The sequence below is a fragment of the Cyprinodon tularosa genome, unplaced genomic scaffold (genome assembly GCF_016077235.1).
Source record: "Cyprinodon tularosa strain WSP-4 unplaced genomic scaffold, ASM1607723v1 ctg756, whole genome shotgun sequence".
In the NCBI taxonomy this organism is placed as follows: domain Eukaryota; kingdom Metazoa; phylum Chordata; class Actinopteri; order Cyprinodontiformes; family Cyprinodontidae; genus Cyprinodon; species Cyprinodon tularosa.
Genome location: NW_024039514.1, coordinates 193,748 through 220,273, shown reverse-complemented (window position 1 = coordinate 220,273; position 26,526 = coordinate 193,748). Strand labels below are relative to the sequence as shown.

At 41.7% G+C, this 26,526-nt stretch overlaps 3 protein-coding genes across 4 annotated transcripts; 2 read left to right on the top strand and 1 right to left on the bottom strand.

Moving 5' to 3' along the window:
- Positions 1 to 2,146: 2,146 nt before the first annotated feature.
- Positions 2,147 to 6,589, top strand: il17c (interleukin 17c). Its single transcript, XM_038270229.1, has 3 exons — positions 2,147 to 2,469; positions 2,551 to 2,768; positions 5,849 to 6,589. Exons 1-3 carry the CDS (start codon positions 2,455 to 2,457, stop codon positions 6,105 to 6,107), a joined length of 492 nt encoding a protein of 163 aa, XP_038126157.1. The 5' UTR covers positions 2,147 to 2,454; the 3' UTR covers positions 6,108 to 6,589.
- A 6,990-nt stretch (positions 6,590 to 13,579) lies between these two features.
- psme3ip1 (proteasome activator subunit 3 interacting protein 1) lies at positions 13,580 to 20,823 on the top strand. 2 transcript variants are annotated; one of them, XM_038270215.1, is made up of 8 exons: positions 13,580 to 13,679; positions 15,423 to 15,559; positions 15,645 to 15,743; positions 16,216 to 16,337; positions 17,361 to 17,506; positions 19,100 to 19,179; positions 20,059 to 20,256; positions 20,519 to 20,823. In XM_038270215.1, the coding sequence occupies exons 2-8, from the start codon at positions 15,433 to 15,435 to the stop codon at positions 20,521 to 20,523; spliced, it is 777 nt and encodes a 258-aa protein (XP_038126143.1). In that variant the 5' UTR covers positions 13,580 to 13,679; positions 15,423 to 15,432; the 3' UTR covers positions 20,524 to 20,823. The 2 variants fall into 2 exon arrangements, with proteins under 2 accessions (XP_038126143.1, XP_038126141.1); XM_038270213.1 differs by having other exon boundaries at positions 20,059 to 20,823.
- Positions 20,824 to 24,598: 3,775 nt separating this feature from the next.
- On the bottom strand, positions 24,599 to 26,483 carry acd (ACD shelterin complex subunit and telomerase recruitment factor). Its single transcript, XM_038270216.1, has one exon. It carries the CDS (start codon positions 26,423 to 26,425, stop codon positions 24,599 to 24,601), a length of 1,827 nt encoding a protein of 608 aa, XP_038126144.1. The 5' UTR covers positions 26,426 to 26,483.
- Between the last annotated feature and the right edge of the window lie 43 nt (positions 26,484 to 26,526).

Here is a 26,526-nt window from a genome sequence, read left to right as displayed (position 1 = left end):
ACCATCTGTTTGAAATTGATGTGTGTGTATATATGAAGAACTGCATACTACTTGGATGTAAAATAGTTGCCATCATGGCTTCGTCAAACTGCTGCCTACCTTTGTGAAGCAGGAAAAAGACTAATACGAAGTGAATCCAGTAGAACTTTGTATTGTCTACCTGGAATGGGTCACAATAGTGGAATAAACTTTTGCCTCTCAGAATTGGTATCGATATTGATTGATATTGGTATCGGTAGCGGTGCAGCACTAGTAAATATGCAGTATTTCTGGTTTGGTGTTATCAAACCAACTATGGGATACCAAACTGATGCAAGAGAAGTGGTGAAACAGATAGAACACTTTTCTAAAAGGGAGTAAACTCATTCTCCATGTGTGAAGAGGAGTTGGTGTTCGCCTGGCCCTCCATATAGAGTTGTTCATTGCGCCCCCCTCCAGTATTTGGGCTCTTTCTGTTCTTTTCTTTTATTCTCACAGTGAACCTTCCCTCTCAGGCTCTGAATCAGAAGTGCATCCAGGACTTTCCAGGCCTCCATTGTTTCTTTGCGCTGTCAAACTCTAATGTGCTATTAATGATTCAGTGTCAGCTTTCGTGCCCTGATTTTGAAATACGGGATACTGAACTGGGCGTGTCTGCAAGGTGTTACTGTTGAGCTGTCATTTCATCACAAAGAGAGCAGTCAAGCTTTCATCGTGAATCTCAAGGATCACATGAACGGCAGCTTTATTCTCCTCTAACCCAGTGGGACCTGGAAGTGTGTAAACAAGGCGCTGGAATTTCTGCTGCATCCAGAATAGACAACAAATCGTTCTATTTTTGGCAGCAAGCAGGATTTCTTCATCAGAGGCAGGCCCAGTGGAGGCGAGGCCGAGTTGTTATTCAAGTTTACACAGGCGGCTGGAAAATCTGTCCAGCAGCTTACAGACACATTTCTTGGTGAACTCCTCGTAAACCAAAAACAGCATCAAATCAATTTGTTTGGTTTACTAATCTTGGGTCATAACAGCTTCTGGCCTGTTTCCAGTGATGCTTTGCCATCAACTCATACTGTGTGATCCCTGCTCAGCCTTGCCCCATGGCACCTGACTGGGCTGAAAAGGATCCTAACTTTATTCACTGTCATGCATGTCAGGTTTCAGGTTTAATCACCTCCCTGTAGGAACCCCTGGGATATCAGAGATCCTGCTGCAGGTTTATGGGCTTCATGCTCCAAACGGAGAGAAAAAGAAAAGGCTGGTTTTGAAGAAGATATTTTATTTTTTTTACCATGACCCTTTTCTCTTCAGAACTGCTTTTAAAAAAAGATTAAAAGTTCTGGTATTTTAATCAGTTGTCTTTCTAGCTGGTCTTATTAGCGCCCCCTGCTGCTCGTTTTTTAAAACTGCACCCAGTTGCCCTTTTTCCTTTTTTTCCAAGACCTGGAACTTCTGTTCTCCACTCCTTTTGAATCTGCTGTTCTCCCATCCTTATGATTGAGCTGGTCATTTATTTATTTTTCTTTGTTTTAATCCAATTCATGATACTATTTTGTTCCAGTTTTACAATTTTCCTGAAAACTTGACAGACTATATTGACATGATTTTTTATTCCCTCTATGTGCTGGGTCTGGTTAAGCTGGAAGTTTTATTTTATTTTTATTTTCTAAACTTTTCTCTCTAATCTATGATCAACTTGCTGAAGCTCAAAGGTTGTGGGAAAGCAGAACTTCATATGGGGGCATTCCCCATTTGAAAAGGATTCTTATAGGATTACACAATTATATAAAACCAAAAAAATAGGATTTGAACACAGACAGTGGAGATTAGGTTAATGAAGGTCAGCAGTAAATTAGCTGCAGTATCAAAGCTTATGGATGGAAAATTAGGTGGAGGGAAAACCTGTAAGAAAAGCAGTGAAAGCAACAGCAGCTTTTTCTAATAAACTTATTTAGAGGGAACTTTTTTTTTTTATTATTTGCATTAATTCAATGGAGCTAAAATGACAGAATAATAAATAATTGAACTATATATGAGAGTGAGATGAAGTTCTACACCATTAATGTCTCTCTTTGTTGATGCAGAGGATGAAATCAACAGAAGATCGTCAGCATCTGAACTGATTTATTCTTCACTTTGCTTCAGGCGCGTGCGCGTTTAATTGATTTATGGTATTTCCAGGTGAGGATAAGCGTTCATCATGGAGGCAGGCATTGGGAGCTCAGCGGGACTCTGGGTCCGACTGGATCATCTCTGCGGTTCTGGATCGGTTGTTGATCCAAACACAAAGAAGGCAGCCAGAGCCGCTGCGGCGGCGCTCCTCATTACCTGCTGTTTGTCTGGGGAAAGAGGAAGTATGGCAGCATTTCCGTTTCATCATGCCGTGGGCTGGTACTTTCCCTTCAGCGATAATAAAAGGAGCGCAGCAGCAGGCAAAGGTATCAAACGGATCCAAGTCAGTGAGGTCTGAGCAAGAAGATGGAGATAAAGCAGGTGAGACCCCCTCCCTACATCCACCTCCATCATCACCATCACCATCATCACTCTCCTCATCCTCTCCTCTCCTCCCTGCAGATCCTCATCCTCCTGCTGTGCGCCGCAGCGGCGCGCTCCCGGTGCCACAATGGGACCAACCTGGAGGCAATAGCGCTCAAGAGGCTCCAGAGGCACTACCCTCAGCCCCTGACCATCACGGCCTCAGAGGACTCCTCCAGCTCCTGCCCGGTCGAGCTTTACCAGAAGCTGCCCTCCGTGGAGGTCAAGGATCGCTCCCTCTCTCCCTGGAAATGGCGGTGCGTGTTTACGCAGAGCAAAATTTAGTTTTTACAGCACGGTAAAACCTGAAGGATGTTTTAGAAGTCAAACGCTTCTCCTTTTCTAAGTTAACCGGGAAGGAAATGTAAAACAGAAGCAGGGGAAATTAAAAAAATCCAAACTGGATGTTGACAGATTGATGAAACCCTGAGGAAACTCCAGATGACTTCCCAGTTAGACTTTAACTGAGTAAATTCCCCGCTTGACCCGGGATGCTTCGCTTTTTGCTATAATTTCTTTATTTATGGCTCTCTGCGTCATTAAGGTCTGCAGGATGCAACATCGCTCTTTTACGCACGCGTAATTGGCAGCCAAAAGAAACCTTCTAATGCATCTCTTAAAACCTTTAAAGAAACATCAAAGTCGCTGGTTTAGTTAAGCTTGGCGTTAATACCGCGCAGGGAAAGCCCCGGTGCGGCTCGTCCTGCAGGCATCCATCTGCACCATCAGCTGACTCTATGACAGCTGAACAAACTCTCACATCGTTAAGCAATAGAAATAGACATCTGTGCATCACTACTGATTCAGTAAGAATCACGATATGATTGTCCTCATGGACATTATATCACTTAATGTCCATGATATAATAAAAAGAATCATGGTGGTTTAAACAAGGCTTTTCTCTTCAACGATCATTTAAAGACCGAATTTTCACAAATGAAATAGAAAATCCAACCAGATTCTCCAGAGAAAAGCTCTTTGTCTCAGATGGGACAATGGATGCAAATATTTCCGTTTAAAAACATAATCCCCCTATGTTTAGAGTACAACAGTTAACCTGTTAACTAGAGTAGAATAACTAACCAGTTTGGAGTAGAATAACTAACCTGTTTAGTCTAGAATAACTAATATGTTTAGAGTACCAGTTAGTCTAGAATAACTAACCTGTTTAGTCTAGAATAACTAACCTGTATAGAGTAGAATAACTAACCTGTTTAGTCTAGAATAACTAATATGTTTAGAGTACCAGTTAGTCTAGAATAACTAACCTGTTTAGTCTAGAATAATTAACCTGTTTAGAGTAGAATAACTAACCTGTTTAGTCTAGAATAACTAACCTGTATAGAGTAGAATAACTAACCTGTTTATTCTAGAATAACTAACCTGTTTAGAGTAGAATAACTAACCTGTTTAGTCTAGAATAACTAACATCTTTATTCTAAAATAACTAACATGTTTAGAGTAGATTAACTAACCTGTTTAGTCGAGAATAACTAACATCTTTATTCTAAAATAACTAACATGTTCAGAGTAGAATAATTAACCTGTTTAGTCTAGAATAACTAACCTGTTTATTCTAGAATAACTAACCTGTTTAGTGTAAAATAACTAACCTGTTTATTCTAGAATAACTAACCTATTTAGTGTAAAATAACTAACTTATGTAGATTAGAATAACTAACCTGTTTAGTCTAGAATAACTAACCTGTTTAGTGTAAAATAACTAACTTGTGTAGATTAGAATAACTAACCTGTTTATTCTAGAATAACTAATCTATTTAGTATAAAATAACTAACTTGTGTAGATTAGAATAACTAACCTGTTTATTCTAGAATAACTAACCTATTTAGTATAAAATAACTAACTTGTGTAGATTAGAATAACTAACCTGTTTATTCTAGAATAACTAACCTATTTAGTATAAAATAACTAACTTGTGTAGATTAGAATAACTAACCTGTTTATTCTAGAATAACTAACCTATTTAGTATAAAATAACTAACTTGTGTAGATTAGAATAACTAACCTGTTTATTCTAGAATAACTAACCTATTTAGTATAAAATAACTAACTTGTGTAGATTAGAATAACTAACCTGTTTATTCTAGAATAACTAACCTATTTAGTATAAAATAACTAACTTGTGTAGATTAGAATAACTAACCTGTTTATTCTAGAATAACTAATCTATTTAGTATAAAATAACTAACTTGTGTAGATTAGAATAACTAACCTGTTTATTCTAGAATAACTAACCTATTTAGTATAAAATAACTAACTTGTGTAGATTAGAATAACTAACCTGTTTATTCTAGAATAACTAACCTATTTAGTATAAAATAACTAACTTGTGTAGATTAGAATAACTAACCTGTTTATTCTAGAATAACTAACCTATTTAGTATAAAATAACTAACTTGTGTAGATTAGAATAACTAACCTGTTTATTCTAGAATAACTAACCTATTTAGTGTAAAATAACTAACTTATGTAGAGTAGAATAACTAACCTATTTAGTATAAAATAACTAACTTGTGTAGATTAGAATAACTAACCTGTTTATTCTAGAATAACTAACCTGTTTAGTGTAAAATAACTAACTTGTGTAGAGTAGGATATGAATAAGGGTGAACAATGGTGAATAGGAGTGAATAAGGATGAATCAGAGTGCATAATTGTGAATAAGGGTGAATAATGGTGAATTGGTTTGAATAAGGATGGATAAGGGTAAATAAGGGTGAATGATTGGTAAATAAGGGTGAATAAGGGTGAATAATTGTGAATAAGGGTGAATAATGGTGAATAGGTGTGAATAAGGATGGATAAGGGTGAATAATTCGTAAATAAGGGTGAATAATGGTGAATAGATGTGAATAAGGATGAACATGGGTGAATAAGAGTGAATAAACTGACTCAGAGATATATTTTTTTATCATAAACTACCGTTTCATAGATTCACAGTCTGTGGAACAGATTGTGAATTGGCCACCTTATCTGTACAGACATGTGAACGCCACAGGGGGGCGCCTTTTCCCACTTTTATTGACCAATCTGAATAGTAAGAGAGTTCCTTTGGTGTGTCTGGAACTGATGAAATGATGATTAAATGAACGCTGTGATCTTCAGGGTCCTACAATGCATCCTTCTTTAATTGATGCAATAAAAATGGTGGTTCTAATATTCAAACCTTGTGATCCAATATATCTATGCAACTTGATTTATAACAGACTGCAAACTAATTACTAGAATCCATCACAGACATGGCATTAAGCTGAGAGCAGTTTTAGTTTGTGTTTGGACCCAGCAGTCTCACTGAGTCCTCTCCGTCCTTCACAGGACGGTAACCAGACCGGATTACTTTCCCCACACCTACACCGAGGCCGTGTGCCTCTGCAATGGATGCATCCTGATGGAAAACGGCACCGTGCAACACAGCTACAACTACAACAGCATCCCCCTTTTGCACACGTTCATGTTCCTTAAGAGAGACAGACACAACTGTGAGGAAGGCAAATACCGCCTGGTGGAGGAAATGGTGCAGGTGTCTGTGGGGTGCACCTGCGTCAGGGCGAAGACCGTACGCGTACGGTCGTAGTCCAACCCTTGGAGGCACCACCTCAGACTCAGAGATGTTATGCTGTGAGGTTCTACAGCTCTACTTTGAGATGGACTGACTTTTAACTACCTATTTATTGTTTATTTATTTATCCAAACTGTGTTGGGTTGTTTTTTTTCTCATAACTAGTGTGAAGTTCTGCATAGTGCAGCTTATATATAAAGAAGGTATTAAATACCTGATTCCACAAATGATGAAGTTTCCTCATCAAAAAATGCTGTTGTGAACTACTGCAATATCATAACAGCGATAATCATGTTTGTAGTAAATATTTATGTTAATTATTCTCATTTATAATGTGTCAGATTGTTCATCATATGATGAGATTCTGTTTTCTTTTCTTTTTATCCTGTAGATGCTTTGTCCCAGTGGGACTTCACAGTTCAGCTTCTTTGAAGCAAAAATAAATGCTAAATAAAATGTTGCACATTTATTAAAAACATCCTTTTTCTGAACATGTAGACCTACAGGCTGAACAGTTCATTGCATTTGAAATATGATCACAATTTTATAAAACGCAATTTTAGAATCACAGAGGTGCTCATTTTCTCAGCTACATTTAATTAGAGCAGACACTAACCCTCCAGGGTGGCATTAAAACACTAATGGTGTTTGCCGCCACAGAGAAGGGAAGAGTGAGTTGCACCTAGCAGCTTGCAGATGCATGCGAGTAGAAGTTAGCACTTTTACAACAAGCTGTAAAGTTCTCATCAATGGACTCTGGACAAGAAGGCATGACGACAAACCCTGAGACAAACAGGCCTGCCTGTGGTTAGATCAGAGGAAAATCAAAATATAAGTGCAATCCCAGTTCAATTTTAGTCAAAAACAATCACAACTTTGATTTTCTTTGGCAAAATCTTTTAGCCCTAACAGGTAAAAATTAGGATATGCAAAACGGTGATTAAACATAGAGGGAGATACTTCAAAGCTTTATTTCTTGTCACATTAATGATTATGGATCAGAAAGAACAAAAACCCAAATTCAACTGAATATTGGCCGGTATTTCTATGGCACTTTTAATAAGACTCCAAACTCCTTGCACTACAATCACTCCTTCCCGCATTCATTCAAGCTTTCTAGCTGTAGGACAATAAGCCTCCATCTGTTCATGTTGAACATGAAACAGGTCAGACATTAGATTATTTTTTATTAGTGATTTATATAATTATCAATACTATTATTATGGAACAAACTAGTTCAACCATGAGATAATGCAGCAAAGGGTACCCAATCAATTGTAGTTCTGATAGTTATCCAGCAGATGTCGCCATTCTAAACTGTATCAAATGTATGGAGCATAGTGTTGAATTTAGGGCAATAAACTCAATGCGCAACTCCACTACTTCCTGAACGTAGGGCAGCTCTTTTGTTTCCTGTCTTTTTCTACTGGATGAACTAATTAATCCAGGTGTGCCTGACCTCAATAACAATGGCCAGACACACCTGGATTCATCTGTTAGTCCAGTAATGAAAGACAGGAAACGAAAGAGCTGCCTTAAATTCAGGAAATAGTGAAGTTTTGCATTGAGCGCATTGTGTCAAATTGGTTCATGGGGCTTCAAAATTGCCGTCACTAATTTTGGCTGGATTCTACCGCAAGATCCATGGTGGTTTGTTGAGGACCCAGATTCAGAGACGAAGGCAGGCATGGTTTCTTGTAGACTTGATGAGGGTGGTGGCAACAGAAGCATGAACCCAGAAACAAAACTGACCAGGGAACATGGGGGAATGAAGAGAACCCAGCAAAGAGGAGGATTATGTATGCCAAAGAGAACAAGGAATATAGTCGGCAACTGATGGGGAACAGGTGGGACAAAAGTATCTAGAAGGGAGCTAAGGAAAAGGAGAGGGGCACTAGGGGGCAACAGAGAGTAACCAGGAAATACAACAACGCTTAAATACAACTAAAAAATAACTTGAATGACACTACTTGGAAATTAAACTAATATCTTAGTTACAGAATGAAAAATCAAAGTTTAACTGAAAACTTAAAGTAAAAACTTGAACAGAACCAAAGATCCTGATCAGGAGATCATGACAATTTCTTTCACAGTTTTATCAGTTTGAAACTCTAAGCAATGCACTGTTAGCTCCAGTTGCATTAAAATGAGATCCTAGTTTCATCCATTACATCTGAGGTCTTGAGGGTGACAAATGCCTCTTTGGTTCTGTGGTCCTGGTTTCCTTTTGCACCTCCATGACAAAACCCCTGAAACCCAACACTGTCCCATTTGGTACATTTGTTTTAAAACTCCCACTGAGGTCCTTAAATTTCTTAGTCGGTAACCAATCAGTAAGAGACAAAGATCCAATGAAACTAGTCAAAAATGGTGAATTAGCTGGTTGAAAAGAGATGTTTTTGGACAAAAGGCTCCCCCCCCCCACTCTTCCCACCTTTTTGTTTTTGGTGTTGTAGCAACTTAGCAACACTAGAGGAAATAAAAATGTCTCCACATGTTTAATACTAATACTGGTGAGATGGATTATTCTTGTCAAAACTGATATACAGATACACTATATTGCCAAAAGTATTTGCTCACCTGCCTTGACTCACATATGAGCTTAAGTGACATCCCGTTCCTAATCCATAGGGTTCAATATGACGTCGGTCCACCCTTTGCAGCTAGAACAGCTTCAACTCTTCTGGGAAGGCTGTCCACAAGGTTTAGGAGTGTGTTTATGGGAATTTTTGACCATTCTTCCAGAAGCGCATTTGTGAGGTCGCACACTGATGTTGGACGAGAAGGCCTGGCTCTCAGTCTCCGCTCTAATTCATCCCAAAGGTGTTCTATCGGGTTGAGGTCAGGACTCTGTGCAGGCCAGTCAAGTTCATCCACACCAGACTCTGTCATCCATGTCTTTATGGACCTTGCTTTGTGCACTGGTGCACAGTCATGTTGGAAGAGGAAGGGGCCAGCTCCAAACTGTTCCCACAAAGTTGGGAGCATGGAATTGTCCAAAATGTCTTGGTATGCTGAAGCATTCAGAGTTCCTTTCACTGGAACTAAGGGGCCAAGCCCAGCTCCTGAAAAACAACCTCACACCATAATCCCCCCTCCACCAAACTTTACACTTGGCACAATGCAGTCAGACAAGTACCGTTCTCCTGGCAACCGCCAAACCCAGACCCGTCCATCAGATTGCCAGATGGAGAAGCGCGATTCGTCACTCCAGAGAACGCGTCTCCACTGCTCTAGAGTCCAGTGGCGGCGTGCTTTACACCACCGCATCCGACGCTTTGCATTGCACTTGGTGATGTATGGCTTGGATGCAGCTGCTCGACCATGGAAACCCATTCCATGAAGCTCTCTGCGCACTGTTCTTGAGCTAATCTGAAGGCCACATGAAGTTTGGAGGTCTGTAGTGATTGACTCTGCAGAAAGTTGGCGACCTCTTCGCACTATGCGCGTCAGCATCCGCTGACCCCGCTCCGTCAGTTTACGTGGCCTACCTCTTCGTGGCTGAGTTGCTGTCGTTCCCAAACACTTCCATTTTCTTATAATACAGCTGACAGTTGACTGTGGAATATTTAGGAGCGAGGAAATTTCACGACTGGATTTGTTGCACAGGTGGCATCCTATCACAGTTCCACGCTGGAATTCACTGAGCTCCTGAGAGCGACCCATTCTTTCACAAATGTTTGTAAAAACAGTCTGCATGCCTAGGTGCTTGAATTTATACACCTGTGGCCATGGAAGTGATTGGAACACCTGATTCCAATAATTTGGATGGGTGAGCAAATACTTTTGGCAATATAGTGTATATCTGTTTTGGATGTTGTTCATCTACATCTAAAAAGGACACAAGAGTACAACGGTCAACATTTGGTTGAGGTTTTGAGGACCCAAAAGCAGAGGCGGTGAGGCAGAGGTGAGTTCTTGTAGTTTTCAGTTCACACAAGCAACAGAGGCATGAATCCAAAAAAATTCAACAGAAAAATGCAAAACCAACCAGAACAATGGAGAGTGAAGTAGTTTGGTCGAGGATCAGCAAGGTGAACAAAAAAAAAAAAAAAGTTTCACCGGTTCCAGATTTCTGCTCTCTTTTATTTGGCACTTTTCACTCCGACAACGATTCCTGAGCTTCCAAGAGCTCAGTGCTTATATAACCAATTGGCAAAACACCTGCACTTGAGTGGACCAAGCCACAATTAAACAGGTAGAAAAAACTAAAGTCTAAACAGAGAAACAAGAATAAAATTATTAATCTAATTTACAAACTCATCTGAGTCTGCAAAATAAACAATGTGATACAAGATAACCCCAAAAGTTACTTTAAAAACAAATGAAAATAAAATAAATGGTAGAACCCAGCAAGGTAATTGGTTACATCATCTAGCCCAGGCATCCCCAAAGTCGGTCCTCGAGGGCCGCTGTCCTGCAGGTTTTAGAGGTTTCTCTGCTTTAGCACAGCTGATTCTGATGAATGCAGTTCAGCAAAAGCCTGTTAATCAGCTATCAATGTAAATCAGCTGTGCTGGAGCAGAGAAACCTCTAAAACCTGCAGGACGGTGGCCCTCCAGGACTGACTTTGGGGATGCTTGATCTAGCCATTTTAGCAGGAAATACTGGGACAAACAATTGAGTAAAAAGGAAAACAAATACCATAAATATATTTTCAAAAAAATAAACAGTTTCAACCAATAAACCAGAAGTAATAGCTTTCACCTTAACACACAGATGGAAACTGCAACATAATGCTACACAAACAGACCTGGGATAGTAAATGAATAAAAGTCACAAACTAATGTTTAAATTTAAGCATTATAAATCAGAAGGAAGAATAAGGGACAAGTGGGGAACGCAAACTCAACCACTCGGTCACAGAGACATCAGGGGACCATTGACGAGGAGCCGGGAAACACGAGGATTCTTCTTCTTCTTCTTCTTGTTTTATGGCGGTTGGCAAACAATTAAGAGGTGCATTACCGCCACCAACCAGTAATGAGTGTGGATCAAGACAGACATGCTCAAAAAAAAAAAAAAAAAAAGGGGAAGAAAACCTAAATTCTTTTCACTAAACCTGTAGCCAATAAATAACGAAAAAGTAATCTTCCTTTGAATCTTCTTCCCACTCTTTTTGCCAATCTTTTCGGATCTTTCTTTTAAAAACTTTTAACTTCTATTTTACTCATATCGATTTTTATATCACTCTTACTTTGGTTTATTGCCATCTGCCTCAAGTTTTTGTATAACTTGATCCAACGACATATTCCTCATCCCTAAGAATTTCTCAGCTCCTTTAACAATGATTTTGATTTTCTCATTTTTATGTTTAAAGCTGAAGTCTGTAAGTTTTTAAAAATCACTTTTTTGTCATATTGCTTAAAACTGTCCCTATGCCCAGACAGCAGTACATGTGATATGTAACCTGTGAAAAAAACTGCTTCAATTGGTACCGCCTACTGCCTGTATTTCAATCTGGAAAGAATAATTCGGGACGAGTCAAAACAACCAATCACAGCCAGAGGAGCGTCTGATGGAGTGTCAATCACAGCTCACACACGCTGAATCACGCCCCCCCCCCCCCCCCCCCCCTTCTGGTCACATGCGGTAGCCGCGCAGATGCTGTGAGAGGTGAGAGGGGTGGAGCTTGGAGGTGGGGCATGAGTGAAGCAGAGAGGGTGGGGGAGTGGCGTGAAACCTGTTTTTCTTCAAATTTTCAGTCGAAGTCTGCTCTCTCCTCAATGTTACAGACTGCAGCTTTAACCTGGTCCGTGCAGTTAATAACATAAGCCACAAACAAAACAAGTTTGTCAAAGTCAACAGGGTTATAAACCCTGGCATGCTGCTCTGGTTCTCGCCTTAATACTTGAATCTTTTCCTGAACCTTCTTTAATGCCTCAGCATAACTTAGGTTGTTTGTTGATTTCACTTTTTGAACCTCAACTGCTTTCTTCCTAAATTCACACCCTCCATATGTTGCCCTGTGCTCTCCACCACAATTACAGCATTTAATCTGAGTATTTTCACCACATTCTTGAATTTTGTGCTCCCCTCCACATTTTAAACATCTCTGTTTGCCCCTGCACACTGCAGCAATGTGACCATATCTCTGACACTTGTAACACCGAAGTGGAGGAGGAACATAAGGCCTGACTGGATAACACATGAAACCCACTTTAACTCTCTCCGGGACTTCTGGAGTAGAAAATTTCAGAAGCACAGATAAGCTGTCAACTCTCTCATTGTTCACTGTTTTCTGCAATCTCTTTATATCACTGACTTCAACATTATGGATGTTATGTTTTAATTTCTCCAGATCTTCATTAACCGGAATTCCGTAAATAACTCCTCGGGAATCTTTCTTTTCTCCCAACACTCTTTTACTCTCCACTCTTTTCTTTCCAATACTTTCAACACTCATTGCTTTCCTTTTGTGCTCTTCTGATTTACAGACGATTAGCAAGTTTCCATCTCTCAGAGTTTTAGCCATTTCAACTTCCCCCACTTTCTTTTTTAGCTCCTTAGAGACTATTACTGGGCTCAGAATAATATTTTCATCTTCCTATCTGAATTTTAATATTATCTTCACCTCTTCTTTCATGATTTTTTTACGTACACCCTTGCTTCCATCATCTGTGCTTTCGTCTTCAAGGTTTCTTTTGATTCCTGAATTCTCACAAGCTCTGCCCGCTTCACTACTTTTGGATTTTCCATTTCTCCGGTAACTACCAACTGGCATCCAACTATCCATATCCGAATCACTTTCTAGCTCTTCCTCATCCTCTACAACTTGAGCCGCCATCTTGATCCCACAAACTGGCTTTTGACTCGGATCAGTGTCGTTGTCATCGTCTCCTTCTTCCGACGAGGACCCCCAAACCATTTTGCGTCGCCGAGATCTCGGAGACCTGCTCATGTCTGAAGCTGTTCTCCCGCCGGAAACACGAGGATCTTTTCAGGGATAGTATTTATGGGAGGCTGAACAAAGACAGGACTAATGAGATGATTGGGAGCAGGTGTGAACAGAGGCTTTTAGAAGGAGCTAGGAAAAGAAGGCCACTAGGGGGCAACAAAGAAAAACTAAGAACTCAAATGTATCCAGAAAACACCAATAAAACTAGAAAACAGAGAAAAACATGGATCAACGTGAAACTGACAACTCACAGAAAACTTAACAGAACCAAGACAATGACAACAGAAAGAAATGGCATCATAAAACAATGGTGTTGGCCTGTGATCCTGCTTTTATTGTTTTAAACTTAACGCATTTTTTATTAATCTATTTTTGAAAGCATAACAAAACATGGATTTCCCATGATTACTACTACCGATGGAGCGAACTGCATTCAATAAAAAACAAACAAAAAAAACTCATATTTTGATCAGGATCTCGTTGGTTTATCTTGCAATTATGATGTCGTATTCAGATGTTTATGAAACTTTTTCTCATAAAGCTGCCATAAGTTCCTAAATATGACGTAAAAAAAATAGCTCAGACCGGGTCGGAACCATTGTGTCAGGTTGATTGTGAGGTCGGCCCGTTTTAAGTGTTACTCAGGGGGTGATAAACAAGCAGGTTGCTAGCCGCTTGCGGTAAATTCGGTAAGTTTATATAAATATAAAATAATGATTGCAGCTACATATAAAGCAGTCGAAAATTAGTCAGAGGTTAGGCTGTTCGTTGGCAAGAAGCCCGGCTTCTTGCCTGGAAGCGGCGCTGTGAAGCTAACGGAGCTAGCATTAGCTAACCCTAACCTCCATCTGACTGGACACAGAAGAGAGCCAGACAACCGAACCGACACCAGAGCCTCAATAACACAACTTTCCTTTTCCTTAAACAGGGGCTTTGACCAAAGTGCTAAGTAGTTTGATTTTACAGCAAAGATAATAAAAATATAGTTCACCAAATTATGTCAAAATCACACATTTAGATAAAAAGAACAAACAAATATGCTAGTTGCTATCTGTCATTTAATTTCACTTAAAACCTATAAAATTAAAATATTTTAATTTAAAATATCTTTTTACATGTTTACCTTTAGCTATTTAATTTCCCTTTTCCATCCTTTCAAGTATTTAACTGTGGGCTGATAAGGTAATACTATACTGCAAATTTATAGTCAAACAGTCAAAAACTATTTTGGATGCTAAGATACTTTTCAGCTATTTTTTAATATAAAATTATTAGAATTAAGATTTATCATTTTAATATTCATTGATCATTTACTGTTTATAACTGGGTCTGGACCCTCCTCTGGCTAAATAAAGAAATGTATTCACCTTCAGGCAAATCAAATAGTTTAAGACTAAATGCCAAAACTTTCCACCTCGGCTGCTGAGAGGATGAAAAATAAGGATTTCTATCTGCTTTTATGTTTCCATCATGAGTCCACAGATCTGGACCTCATCAGCTCAGACATCACTGCTAAACTAGAGGCTCAGGAGGGGCAGACCTTATCAGATTGATTAATAAAACAGCCAAATTAACCCATTTTCTGTCTATATAACTGATATTGGTGTAAAATCCTTTTTTTTTTATTTGTACAAGATTAGACCTAAGTGGAAACTTGGGTTTTTAGAATTAGCATTAAAGTAAACAAGTTGGATATCAAAACAAATGATTTCGTTTTAGAGCAGATGATGTCTTAAGGCAAACTGGTTTGCAGCATTTTAAAATCTTAGAAGCAGTTGTCTGATATAGAGCAGAACAAATCATTATTGCTCTCCAGTTTTTAAAATTCTAGTGTGATATTTTAGACCAAAACCTGAAATCTAGTTTTTGTTTTTCTCTGCAGCTTCCTGCAAATGTTATTAGATGCATGATTTGTTGTTTTGAGGCATTTAGAATACATATTTAACGGCTAACAGCGCTTTATTTAGCCAAAGAGTGCTGCTCCAATATGTTTTTTCTTTTATAATTATTCAGAATTAATCCCCTTTTTAAAGTAGCAGATAAAGATGAGAATAATAATACTTTTGAAACATTTTCAGGTCAGGAAGATGACTTGGAGTGTTTGGAGGGTTACACTGGCGTGCATCGCCACTGTCACCTGTTGCATTTTATCTAGCTGACTGGTTTTTGGCAGAGATAAATCATTTCAAAACTGCTCTGTTTGCACCAACATGGTTGATCTGCAGAATAATTTATAGCAGTTGGCAGAGATGATATAAAATCCCAATACATTTTTCCTAGACTTTAATTTATTTTCTCCAAGTTTAGACCTGCTGGTCCCTTTAGAGATACGGCTGCTTATTTTAAATTATCTCAATAAAACTTCAAGGATTTGTATCTAGTTTAAGTCCAGAGTTTTTACATAGCTGTGATACTGATGTTTGCTGCTGCAGGGTCGCTCTGATGGCCGACGGAGAAGTGGCGGGAGTCGACCTCAGCAGGAAGTTTGTCTCTGAGTCGGAGCTCGACGAGAGGAGGAAGAAGAGGCAGGAGGAATGGGAGAAAGTCAGGAAGCCAGACGATCCAGAGGGTGGGAGCGAATGCATGGAAGTCCTGCAGCGTGACCAATGGCGCCACTCGTTTTTTAAAAACGTGTCTGTCTGTTTGTTCACCAGAGGCCCCAGAGGAGGAGTACGACCCTCGATGTCTCTATGACCGGCTGCAGGAGCAGAAGGACAAGAAACAGCAGGAATATGAGGAGCAGTTTAAGTTCCGTAGGTCTATTTCATCAAGTCCAACCAGATTCACATGTATTCCTCATCATGAAGGACAGCAGCTCTCCAAGGGATCTGCTGCCAGTGATCCTTTTGCATCAAAGTACACCCAGGAAAATAACAGAAAGCTGAACAGTGCCTGGTTAGGTTACAGTCATGTTCTCAATCTGCTTCCTGCTTTGTTTGGTGGGAATGTTGGGTCCTGCCTTGTGTAGTTAGCTGTGTTATGATTTGAAATCAGTTTTTCCTCTCCTTTTGTAATCACCCAGCGTAGGATAAAGGTTAGCCATGGTGATAATTCCAGCATGTTAAAGATCAACAATGATTCATATGCACAGCATTCCAACGATCCACTTATCCACAGATCAGCTTGTTGGCTTAAAGCCCTGTTTATGTTATGATGCTAATTCAGTGGAAGACAGACTCTTTAGCCTTCAATTAATGCTCTCTTTGTTCTGCCTTTTGGTGACAGGAAACATGGTGAGGGGACTGGACGAGGATGAGACCAGTTTCCTGGACGAGGTTTCCCGGCAGCAGGTCCTGGTTGAGAAGCAGCGGAGAGACGAGGAGAAGAAGGAGCTCCTGGAATACAGAATATCCTTTTTTATGGGAAGCTTTCTGGTTGGGGCTGTAGAGTTTCCTGAATTATTGTGAGGTTTAGAACTGGGCAATGACATCCAGAGAATCAATAGTACGCCATGATGATGAAGACTAGCATCAATAGTACGCCATGATGAGGAAAACTAGCATCAATAGTACGCCATGATGAGGAAGACTAGCATCAATAGTATGCCTGGTGATGACCAAGATTAGCATCAATAGTACACCATGATGACGAAGATTAGTATCAATAGGGCACCATGATGACGAAGATTAGCATTAATAGAATGCCATGATGATGAAGACTAGCCTCAATAGTACGCCTTGATGAAGAAGACAAGGTTCGCTCTAGTGCTCCATGATGATGAAGATTAGCATCAATAGAACGCCATGCTGAGGAAGAATAGCATCAACAGTACGCCATAATAACGAAGACCACCATTAATAGAAGGCCATAATGACTAAGACAAGCATCAATAGAACGCCATGATGACAAAGATTAGCATCAATAGTATGCCATGATGACGAAGACTAGCATCAATAGAACGCCATGATGACAAAGATTAGCATCAATAGTATGCCATGATGACGAAGACTAGCATTAATAGAATGCCATGATGACAAAGATTAGCATCAATAGAACGCCATGATGACAAAGACTAGCATCAATAGTACGCCATGATGACGAAGACTAGCATCAATAGTACGCCATGATGATGAAGACTAGCATCAATAGTACGCCATGATGACGAAGACTAGCATCAATAGTACGCCATGATGATGAAGACTAGCATCAATAGTACGCCATGATGACGAAGACTAGCATCAATAGTACGCCATGATGACGAAGACTAGCATCAATAGCACGCTCACTCTGTATTGTGGAAGATCAAGTTAGACACTGAAGTTCTGTGTCTTGTAACTGTTACCAAGGTTACCAAGGGAAACAGCAAATCTGAATTTGTTTATTTAACATTTGACATGTTGTGTTTGAACTCCTTGACTCTTCACCATCACAGTGCTTTGCAGAAGCAAACATCAGCATCAGCAGACGGTCGGCGGGAGACCGAGAAGAAGGCGGGGCCTAAACCTTCAGGGGCAGAACCAAAGACCAGCCACTTGTCTCAGGCCCATTTATTAGTTGGAGCTGTTAAAAGACGCAGGTATGCTGACAAATCCATCACTCCTTTAACCTGAAACATTCACTACAATCAGCTGTGGTTTCCTTTATCAGGTTATGTCCAACATTCTCGTTGTCGGTCTGCTCGCTCCGTCTGTTCCTCCCAAACACTTTACTGAACAGGAATAGCAGAACATGGATCTGATGTTTATTAAGGAGGACAATCCCTCCTGGTGTTTCTTCAAGTCTAGGTTATAAAAGTTCAGGATTTCTTAACCTGGATTTACAGACTGGGCTCATCATTTAAACAAGGGGTTCCTGATGCATTCTAGAACAAGTGACTTTGGATTTAACCTGAGGAATAATGGAACTGGCCCTCAGCTGCTCAGCTTCTAGTGTTGTGCATGATCTTGGAGTTCCTTCCTTCCTTCCTTCCTTCCTTCCTTCCTTCCTTCCTTCCTTCCTTCCTTCCTTCCTTCCTTCCTTCCTTCCTTCCTTCCTTCCTTCCTTCCAATTTATCCCACCTTCCTCTCCTATATCTCTCCTTCCTTCTTCCCCCCCCTCTCTTCTTCCTTCCTTCCTCCCCTCCATCTTTCCTTGTATCCCTCCTTCCTTCCCTATATCCCTCCTTCCCTCTCTCCTTCCTTCCTTCCTTCCTTCCTTCCTTCCTTCCTTCCTTCCTTCCTTCCTTCCTTCCTTCCTTCCTTCCTTCCTTCCTTCCTTCCTTCCTTCCTCCCCTCCATCTTTCCTTGTATCCTTCCTTTCTTGTATCACTCCTCCTTTCTTCCTTCCCCTCCCACTCCTTCCTTCCTTCCTTCCTTGTTCCTCCCCTCCATCTTTCTTTGTATCCCTCCTTCCTTCCCTATATCCCCCCGTCCCTCTCTCTCTCTCTCCTTCCTTCCTTCCTTCCTTCCTTCCTTCCTTCCGATTTATCCCACCTTCCTCTCCTATATCTCTCCTTCCTTCTTCCCCCCCCCCCTCCTTCCTTCCTTCCTCCCCTCCATCTTTCCTTGTATCCCTCCTTCCTTCCCTATATCCCTCCTTCCCTCTCTCCCTCTCTCCTTCCTTCCTTCCTTCCTTCCTTCCTTCTTCCCCTCCATCTTTCCTTGTATCCCTCCTTTCTTGTATCACTCCTTCTTTCTTCCTTCCCCTCCCACTCCTTCCTTCCTTCCTTCCTTGTTCCTCCCCTCCATCTTTCTTTGTATCCCTCCTTCCTTCCCTTTCCTTCCCTATATTCCCTCTCTCTCTCCTTCCTTCCTTCCTTCCTTGTTCCTCCCCTCCATCTTTCCTTGTATCCCTCCTTCCTTCCCTTTATTCCTCCGTCCTTCCTTCCTTCCTTCCTTCTTTGTATACTTTCTTCCCTATATTCCTCCTTCCTTCCCTTTATCCTTCCTTCCTTCTACCCCCCTTTCCTTCCCTCATTCCGTCCTTTTATCCCTCCTTTCTTCCTCTCTTCTTTCCTTATTTCTTTCCTTTCTCTCCTTCCTTCCCTCCCCCCCCCCTCCCTTCTTTCCTTATTTCTTTCCTTTCTCTCCTTCCATCCTGCTTCCTTCCCCCCCCCCCCCCCCCCCCCCCCTCTTTGATGGTGGTTCTCCTGTGGGAGGAATCGGATATGAACCCCTTTTCTCTCTTTCAGCTCCTCGCATTCATCCGACAGTGGGAAGAAGCAGAAGAAGGATGACAGAAGGGCAACAGGAGATGGAGACAGAACTGCAGGTGGGGATCAGTGTGATGCTGGTGGGCATAAAGTTCAGGATCTTTCAGCTTTACCCGAAAGAAGCTTTAACAAATGAACCAGTCTCTGGTTCACAGAATCACAGAATCACTTAGATTCTGGATTTAGCAGCGAGTGCAGAGTCCAAACTGTTCGGAGACCTGTGATCTTATTTAATTTCTGCTGGAGGTTTCTTCCTGTTAAAGGAAATTTTCCACTCCACTGTCGCTACAAGCATGCTGAGTATGAGGGATTGCTGAAGAGTGAATGAGTCGACACAATCAGCTGCTTTTCCCTAGAAAACTTTTAATCTGACTGTTCTGTCTCTATAAAGATACCTGAGATGATATGTTGTGAATTGATGAGATAAAAATAAACTGAATTGAATTTCAGTCAGATTCAGAGCGATTTCCTGCAGCATTTTAGGCCAGCTTTGTCACCACATAAACACGGTGGTGGCAGCATAATGCTTTCAGGAGGCTTTGTTCAGCAGGGGAAGAACAACTCCTGTTGTAGTCTGCAGCAGACCTGAGGGTGGATTGCAGGTTCTCCTTCCAGCCATGTTTCCCAACAGCCTAGTCAAAGTACAGACATGAATCTAAAGCAGAATCCTTGGAAAGACTTAAAGACTTTATCTTTCTATAGTCAAAGCTGGTCTATTCCAAGGTTTGGGGTAAAGATGGACGATGTTACTGAATTTTTGGGGGATGAGCAAAAATATAGAGAAGTAAAATGTTCACAAAGACACAGAAATAAAAAAAATATCTTATGGTTTACAATAAAATTTGTAACTAATATTATTGGAGCTTTCAAAAAAGGTTTCCTTCTTGAAGGAAGTGTCCAGCCGCAGCGGTTCTGATTCTGATTGTTTTCCTGCTCAGAGCAGGATGGAGGAGCAGCAGGAGGACGAAGCAGGGAAGCTGAGGATCACCGAGCCGTTCCAGGTCTCACAGCCAAGACTCCGCCCTCCACCCGAGGAGTGCTTCACCTGCCATCGGCCGCCGTGTGCGTCGGCGTTTTGCCCGGGCTCAGCGCTTATTCTGGCAGCAGCGACTCTGACAGCAGCTCGGACAGCGAAGGTAGCGTAGATGCAATCATGTCGCCGTACCCACGGCACAGCAGGGCCTACAGATAGACACACCCACTCATCCACCCACCCACAGAAACACTAAGTAAAGCTTTGAGCTCCAGCCGTTAGAGCTGTTCACTCTGCTCCTCTCACAGCTGGGAGTTTAACTTCTCTTTCTCCAAATTTCAGCCCAAACCTGATCTGTTCATCATGTCTGTTTCCTTTACTGTGGCTCTGAAACATGATTCTTCCCTCAATCACATCTCATGCAGTTTAAGGCGACCCTGCCAGCGGCTGAAGGCTGTGCTGGTGGCTGAGCGAACAGTGACTGACAGCTGTGGAGTGAAGACCAGGGCGGCTTTAGGACTCTGATTGTTTTAGACGAGTCAGAGCAGGATGCAGCTTTTTCAATTTACCATGCTGGACTTGTTCTTTGCTTCTCTCTCTGGTGTTTAAAATTTTAATTAAAAAATGTGGATCCTTATCCTCTTGTGTTTACTGACACATTTGTGTTTTAGAAACGTCAGGCCGCTGCCTGCATGGGAAATCATGTAATAAATGGATTTATTGAACTTCATCGACTCACATTGGGATTTTTTTTTCTTTATTCCAGAATCTTCTCCTTTCTGTCTCTTCTCAGTTTCAGTCTCCGCTTTGGGTTCAATGTATTAAAACATGAAAAAAATTAAAACAGGATTACTTTCCTTTTTTCCTATAGTGTCTTACATCCTGACATCTAAGGTTACTTTCTAGATCAATCAGATTTTCCATTTCAAAGTATCAAAGGAAAACCAGCTGATTGCATCCAGTCTCTAACTTTAAAGGATGAGCAGATAGACAGTAGATATTAACTCTTTAGCAATCCCCCACACTGAGCATGCATGCAGCGATAGTGGAGAGGAAAACTCTTTTTGAACAGAAAGAAACCTCCAGCAGAACCAGGCTCAGTGTGAGTGGCCATATGCTGAGACCAACTGGGGTTCAAGGAGACAGAAGCAGACATAAAAAAAGTGATATTTCTCTCCAGGATGGAGTCACAGCCAAACAGGAACAGACCAGATGAAGCTACTATAATGAGAAAAAGTAGAGAGAGCATAAGGTTAGAGATTGAACTAACACATTCTACAGAATGGCTTTTAGAGATGGAATGAAGCAGAATGATGAAAAGGGTTCCATATGTCCTCCAGCAGTCTAAGCCTATAGCAGCATAACTATAGAGATAGCTCAGGATAACCTGAGCCACTCTAACTAGAAGCTTTATCAAAAAGGAAAGTTTTAAGCCTAGCCTTAAAAGTAGACAGGATGTCTGCGTCATGGGCTACAACTGGTAGTTGGTAAACCTGCAGACTTAGAGCGAAGTGCTCTGTTTGGAACATAAGGAACATGCATATCCTCAAGTGATTCAGCCCCCCGTAATTGACATTTATGCACTATTTTTGCACGCCAGGTATCACTTTACTTGGATTTATTCACTTTAATTGGACTTTTCACTTTATTTGGATTTAGTTTTTACATATACATAGATATACGTACAGATATATATACAGAAGAGCTATATGTGTATATATATTTTATCTCTCTTTATTCTTATTTTTTATCTTTATTATATTGTATAGTTGGATGTGTGTATATATCATATAAAACTTTAACTAGAGCGTGTAACAAAAGTAATTTCCCTCTGGGATTATTAAAGTATTTCTGATTCTGATATCTATGATATTGGTTATTTAAGGCTTTATATGTGAGAAGGAGGATTTTAAATTCTATTCTGGATTTAACAGGAAGCCAATGAAGAGAAGCCAGGACAGGAGAGATATGATCTCTCTTTTTCATTTTCATCAGAACTCTGGCTGCAGCATTTTGGATCAGCCCAAGGCTGAATACCAAAATAGAGATCATATCTCTCCTATCCTGGCTTCTCTTCATTGGCTTCCTGTTAAATCCAGAATAGAATTTAAAATCCCCCATCTGACATATAAAGTCTTAAATGGCCAAGCTCCATCTTATATCAGAGATCTGATTGTTCCTTATGTTCCTAACAGAGCACTTCGCTCTCAATCTGCAGGTTTACTAGTGGTTCCTAGAATTTCTAAAAGTAGAATGGGAGGCAGATCTTTTAGTTATCAGGCTCCTCTCCTGTGGAACCAACTACCAGTTTTAGTCCGTGAGGCAGACACCCTGTCTACTTTTAAGGCTTGGCTTAAAACTTTCATTTTTGATAACGCTTATAGTTAGAGGGGCTCAGGTTATCCTGAGCTATCTCTATAGTTATGCTGCTATAGGCTTAGACTGCTGGAGGACATAGGGACCCCATTTTCATCATTCTGCTTCATTCTATCTCTATTCTCCCACTCTGCAGAATCTATTACTTTAATCTCTAACGTTCTGCTCTCTCTGCTTTTTCTCATAGTAGCTTTGCCTCATCTGTTCCTGTTTGGCTGTGACTCCATCCTGGAGAGAAATATCAGCTCTGCTGCTGCCATTAACACTCTTACTTATAGATGTTGGAGATCTGCCTGTTTTCCAGTGTAGTCCTGTTTCTCTGACTGTGATTGGCTGGATGTGCTCTCTTCATCCTGCCTGGCTGTGTGTTTCCTGGACAGGGTCGCCTTTTACAGTTTCTTATTGTGTCTCTGCTTCTGTCTCCTTGAACCCCAGTCGGCCTCAGCAGATGGCCGCTACACTGAACCTGGTTCTGCTGGAGGTTTCTTCCTGTTAAAAGGGAGTTTTTCCTCTCTACGGTCGCTACAAGCATGCTTAGTGTGAGGGATTGCATCCGAGTTAATGAGTCGATGCAATCAACTGGTTTTCCTTAGATAGAAAACTTTGAATCAACTTGACTGTATGATCTGGTGAACTGTAAAGTGCCTTGAGATGACATGTCTTGAATTGGCGCTATAGAAATAAACTGAATTTTATTGAAATTTAACTGCTCTGTACTTTGTTTGAATTAATGGTTTTATGGAGACCTTGACAGCTTTTTCAGACTTTTAAGATCGTGCGAAAAATTTCATGTCAGAACCGAGCAGAACTACAAGTTGTGAAGGCTATGATTGTCTTGTTTTAATTTTTTTGCAAAGAAAGAAAGAGTCAACTGAGAGAATATCCACCGATCTCGTTATATTTGACTGGATTGCATGGTTGAATACTTTTTCACACAACACATTAAAAGCTGCATTTAAGCTATCATCTCCAATGTCACCATGGATGTTAACCCTTTAAAGCTCGATCCAAGAATAAAACAAAACAGAGAATTACTTTTTTTTTGGTTTGAAGTCCTTATTTGGCCTTTAAACAATATATGTAAAAAGAAAAAACAAATACATTTTTGATATAATTTATTACTATGCGATAAGTCAAGATTATTTTTTGTGTAGTCTTCTGCCCTGTTATCAGGTATAGCTGATTGTGTACAATAGGATTTTGAGCAAAGTTTTTACCATTAAATTATGCAAAAGGTGTCAGACGCAAAACATTTCAGAGACCGTCTGTATCAAATATGATACATTTGGCATTACAGGGTTAGAATCCCCCATTATGACGACCTCGTCAGTATTTGAAACTAAATCAGGTCCTCTGAAAATTCATCTAAAAATTTAGAGTAAGGACCTCGTGGACGGATCAAAGTCACAAAAATAAGAGGTTTTGTTGCCTAGTTTGCAATTTGGATGAGGGAAACTAAGGGTTAAATGTTCAAAAGAGTTGTAATTAGTAACTTGTTGTTACTCTTCCTCCTCACCTAGAATTTCTGGGTATGTGAAAATTTAAATAACTAGATGCTCACAATCCTCTTGCAGTCATGTTTCAGTGAGATAAATAAACTTTTATCACAGATCAAGTCTTTGACTAACTATTGGAAACTATGGTATTTTAAAATTAACTTTAAAAAGTTCAGTTTGACTTTGGAACATCGGTATTATATTAATGTGGGGTTAGAAAACAGAAGGTTTAACTTCAGCCCATAGAAAGTCACTTTTTTTTTTATTAACCATTTATCCATCAGATTGTTGGGATATCTTCTGCATCTTTAAAAAACATTGAAAGAAAAGTCAAAGGTAAAAATATTTAGCATTTTTATTCTTTGATGAACATTTTCAAACTCCAAGAAAGTATCAAGTCCACGACCTTCTGGTTCCAACATCTTCACAAGCCCAAAATATAAAGAGCTTCAAATATTCAGGTCACCTTGTTCAAGATGAAAGTGCTGCCTACGTTTTTATGAAACTCCTAAAAGCAGAACATTTGGATAGGATGTAATTTATCCAGAGATGTGCCCTCCTGAGGATAAATCTGCCCGAGGTGAGGAAGGAGCCGGTTTCTGGTTGGTGTTCTGACTGTCTGAACGTGTCCCATCATACAGCACTATGAGGCTTCTCTGATGGTGGTTTTGGAGTCAGCAGATACCTCATAGCCCAGTGCAGCAGAGACGCAGCCACTCTGAACCGGCTGAAGTCCTGCAGGTTCTGACCCGTCACTGTGTAGGAGTATGTGAATGGCCTGCCGTCGCTGTGAACGCTGGGGGGCGTTCTCAGGGCGGCTCCAGCGTCGGTCAGTGTTGGACAGTCTTCATCCCTGCTTCTGGACGCTCCGATCTGGGAGTCGAAGAGCCAGGATGGAGGCCCCCCGCTGAGCTCCTCCTCTTCCTCCACTGCTGCCTCCTCACAGCGCTTCCTCTTGGGTTTCCTGTAGTTCGCCTGAGTATCGTCCTCCTGGCCGTTCTGGGCGTTTGCTCCATCTGATGCTTGAGGTTCTGCTGGGCTTGTTGATGAAGAGGAAGCTGGAAGACTGACGAGAGGCTGGTTCTGGTAAGGAGGCAGAAAGCTGTGGATGGGAGGCTGTGTGCTGGTTGCCATGGTAACGCAATCTGGATTGGCGCGAGGCGGGGTTGGAGTCGAGTCTGGAGATGAATTTGAGGAGCAAAAGCTGACGTCTGGAGGGGGGTAGATGTCCCAAGGATTTGAGGGAAGCATGGCAGCTAGGTCCGGCAGAGGAGGGTCATCCTCCATCAGAGAAGGAGAATGCTCCCCTGGAGCGGACCCCGTCTCTTCAACTGGAGCGGACCCCGTCTCTCCAGCTGGACCGGATCCCGTCTCTCCAGCTGGACCGGACCCCGTCTCTCCAGCTGGACCGGACCCCGTCTCTCCAGCTCGACTGGACCCCATCTCTCCAGCTGGACCATCTGGAATGGACCCCATCTCTCCAGCTGAACCGGATCCCGTCTCTCCAGCTGGACCATCTGGACTGGACCCCATCTCTCCAGATGGACCATCTGGACCGGACCCCGTCTCTCCAGCTCGACTGGACCCCATCTCTCCAGCTGGACCGGACCCTGTCTCTCCAGCTTGACTGGACCCCGTCCCTCTAGCTGGACTGGTTCTCGTCCCTCCATCTGGACGGGATCCCATCCCTCCACCTGCAGGCTCAGGTTTCCGGCATTCTGCCTCCACCTGCCTTGTAGCTCCAGCATCTCCCTCTGGAATGAGGAGAAACCTCTCTGGGATGCTGAAGCTGGGCTGTCCTCTGTACCTGACCCGGTCCAGGTCCCAGTGGGTGGAGCAGCTCAGGGACAGGCTGGGAGCAGAGGTGGAGGGTTGGGGGCTCCTCAGAGCCAGCAGCTTCTTCCTGACGTCCTCCAGCAGGGTCTGCAGACAGTCGTGCTGCCACGCCCCCAGCAGCTCGGACAGATCCATTCCACCCTGGCTCGACTGGGAGTCCTCCTGACCCAGCAGAGACCTCCAGGTTCTGCAGATCTTCATCCTAACGGATGCCAGGCTGGTGCAGCAGGGCGGGCTGTCTTTAACGGGACCCGCAGCAAAGGTGGCCATCTCCCCCACTGACAGGAAGAACCAGCACCTGGTCTGTTCCGGGTCCATGTGGAACTGCAGCATGAAGTTCTTCAGGATCACGGTGCTGTTCGGGAGGCTGCTGAACGACTCCCGATCCTCCTGCTCCTGGAGGGTCTCCCAGGCGGAGGCAGTGAGCACTGCGGGCATCTGGAGCGATCCGTCAGACAGGAAGAGCAGTCCTGTCGGGCCATCGGTAGCCAGAGCCTGGGACTCGCTCATCTGACCCACCCCGATGACATGAGCCTTCAGGTGGCCGCTGGGTGGATCCTCCAGGCTTCCGTAGCTCATGATCAGATTCTCGATCCAAGGAGTCAGTTTGCTCCGCGGACGCATTTTCTGCCTTTATTATTTGAAATAGTGCAACTGGAATAAGCTTCCGAGTGGAAACGGGGAACCCGCTCATTGTTTCCTACTTCATAACAACTTCACATAAG

Excerpts from the sequence above, each read along its gene's own strand:
- il17c (XM_038270229.1), top strand. Across the intron at positions 2,769-5,848 it reads CTCTCTCCCTGGAAATGGCG|GACGGTAACCAGACCGGATT; the intron begins GTGCGTGTTTAC and ends CGTCCTTCACAG.
- acd (XM_038270216.1), bottom strand. The coding sequence starts at position 26,425 with ATGCGTCCGCGGAGCAAACTGACTCCTTGGATCGAGAATCTGATCATG.
- psme3ip1 (XM_038270213.1), top strand. The coding sequence starts at position 15,433 with ATGGCCGACGGAGAAGTGGCGGGAGTCGACCTCAGCAGGAAGTTTGTC. Across the intron at positions 15,744-16,215 it reads TGAGGAGCAGTTTAAGTTCC|GAAACATGGTGAGGGGACTG; the intron begins GTAGGTCTATTT and ends TTTTGGTGACAG. Across the intron at positions 17,507-19,099 it reads GGAGCTGTTAAAAGACGCAG|CTCCTCGCATTCATCCGACA; the intron begins GTATGCTGACAA and ends TCTCTCTTTCAG.